Raw genomic sequence first — 2,587 nt, 5'->3', positions numbered from 1 at the left:
TTCTATAGAATATTCACTGTTTTAATATTACTATAGAATATTCACTGTTTTAATATTTCTATAGAATATTCACTGTTTTAATATTTCTATAGAATATTCACTGTTTTAATATTTCTATAGAATATTCACTGTTTTAATATTTCTATAGAATATTCACTGTTTTAATATTTCTATAGAATATTCACTGTTTTAATATTTCTATAGTATATTCACTGTTTTAATATTTCTATAGAATATTCACTGTTTTAATATTTCTATAGAATATTCACTGTTTTAATATTTCTATAGAATATTCACTGTTTTAATATTTCTATAGAATATTCACTGTTTTAATATTTCTATAGAATATTCACTGTTTTAATATTTCTATAGAATATTTACTGTATCTTCAGGTAATAAGGAGACATCTGAAAACTGAGAAACCAGATCTTGATGAGTTTGGAACAGAGCAGGATATTTTACTTACAGATTCTATATTTCATGGTTTTGGTCAGAAGACAGAAGATGAAGATTGTGTATGTGAAGACAGTGTCTCTAACAGGTCATACATTATTCTAGCTTTCAGGATTTCTTACTCCCCCTGTTAATGGTGCAGATCAGAGTTGCTGACATGGAAAACACGTGTAGTCTTTCAGATGAGACAATAAAAAAGGGTTTCATTTGCTGCAGGCTGTAACAGGATTTGCTTTCTTAAAGTTACCAGCAGTTAATAAACTTTTCATATGAGGAAGTATATCAATTGTAAGTGAGTAAGTATTTCATAGTGGAAAGTGGCATCAGGTGTCTGTATGTATATTTTCAGACCAAACCGAAGAAATGAAGTAAACAACAGAAGAATGAATCGATTCCATCCTAAACTAAATAAATTAAAACGCCGTCAGTTAAATAAGTTAAAGAGAAAATCAAAACGAGGGAAAGAATGTAACTCTGAGAGTATGAAATGTTTTACTCATGACAATAATCACTGGAAAACTCCTCCTAAATGGATCTGTACGTATTTCTTATAGTGTTAGTCTTCATTCACACTACGAGCAGACCAGGGTGGCTCAGAGCAGAGCAGTTAGTAACAGCATTAATATGAAGTTAGTTGTCAATGTACATACGCTCAGCTGTTAATGCTGCAAGTGGAGCAGAACAGAGCTGAACAGAGCTGAACAGAGCAACATGGTTAGGGAATTCAGGGGTATTTTTTATTGCTTGCGGCTAGCAGTTTTCCACTGTTCAATAAGCATGAAAAATAAAGTCACAGGAAAGTGTACACAAAATGTTAATGTGTCAACAACTACGCTCTTCTCTATGTCGCCCTGCTATCCTTGTAGTGTGAATGAACCCTTACACTGAGATTCTAGTGTGAGATGTCCTGACTGGACCAGAGGTTTGGGCTGGGATTCTAGTGTGAGCTGTACTGGGTGGACTAGAGGTTTGGGTTGAGATGCTAGTGTAGGCTGTACTGAGTTGACTAGAGGTTTGGGTTGGGATTCTAGTATGGGCCATCCTGTATGGACTAGAGGTTAGGGCTGGGGTTCTAGTGTGGGCTGTACTGGGTGGACTAGAGGTTAGGGCTGGGATTCTACAGTGGGCTGTACTGGGTTGACAAGAGGTTAGGGCTTGGATTTTACAGTGGGTCATCCTGTGTGGACTAGAGGTTAGGGCTGGGATTCTACAGTGGGCTGTACTGTGTGGACTAGAGGTTAGGCCTGGATCCTACAGTGGGCTGTACTGTGTGGACTAGAGGTTAGGGCTGGGATTCTACAGTGGGCTGTACTGTGTGGACTAGAGGTTAGGGCTTGGATTTTACAGTGGGTCATCCTGTGTGGACTAGAGGTTAGGGCTGGGATTCTACAGTGGGCTGTACTGTGTGGACTAGAGGTTAGGCCTGGATCCTACAGTGGGCTGTACTGTGTGGACTAGAGGTTAGGGCTGGGATTCTACAGTGGGCTGTACTGTGTGGACTAGAGGTTAGGGCTGGGATTCTACAGTGGGCTGTACTGTGTGGACTAGAGGTTTGGGCTGGGATTCTACAGTGGGCTGTACTGTGTGGACTAGAGGTTAGGGCTGGGATTCTACAGTGGGCTGTACTGTGTGGACTAGAGGTTAGGGCTGGGATTCTACAGTGGGCTGTACTGTGTGGACTAGAGGTTTGGGTTGGGATTCTACAGTGGGCTGTACTGTGTGGACTAGGATGTTACAATAGTAGTATATTTTTTGATTTCCTTTCAATACCTCTGATATATTTTTTTCCTAAATTTCCCTGATTTCTTTTCTCCACTGTTTGTTAGCACAAGTTTTTTTCTCTTGAAACCACTCTGAGACTGAGTTGTCGACTTTAAAGTGGCATGTTAAAGTTGGACTATGTTTTATTATATAGTGTAGATAGTTATTTAGTGAGAGTTACTTTCCTTGTATTAGATAGATTTCTATATCTAGGACCATTTTACATGTCTGTGGTTCCTGCAATTAAAACTAAAACTAAGTGCTTGACTCATTGCAAAACCTGCTTGTATCACTTAGACACATCCCAATCCTTGATTAGTGACGGCATCAAACACTTAGACTTAATTTTAATTGCAGGAACCACAGATGTCTG

The 2,587-nt window shown here is 38.7% G+C and overlaps 1 protein-coding gene across 1 annotated transcript; it reads right to left on the bottom strand.

The window, feature by feature from the left end:
• Window positions 1-1,307: 1,307 nt before the first annotated feature.
• LOTGIDRAFT_146133 (hypothetical protein) lies at window positions 1,308-1,511 on the bottom strand (the record flags this gene model as incomplete). Its single annotated transcript, XM_009064949.1, has 1 exon — window positions 1,308-1,511. A coding segment is annotated over one exon (204 nt), but the record flags the coding sequence as incomplete, so codon positions are not given.
• Window positions 1,512-2,587: the final 1,076 nt, after the last annotated feature.

Source organism: Lottia gigantea (genome assembly GCF_000327385.1).
Source record: "Lottia gigantea unplaced genomic scaffold LOTGIsca_667, whole genome shotgun sequence".
Lineage (NCBI taxonomy): Eukaryota > Metazoa > Mollusca > Gastropoda > Lottiidae > Lottia > Lottia gigantea.
The sequence above is the reverse complement of the archived record's forward strand: the minus strand, read 5'-3'. Positions and strand labels throughout refer to the sequence as shown.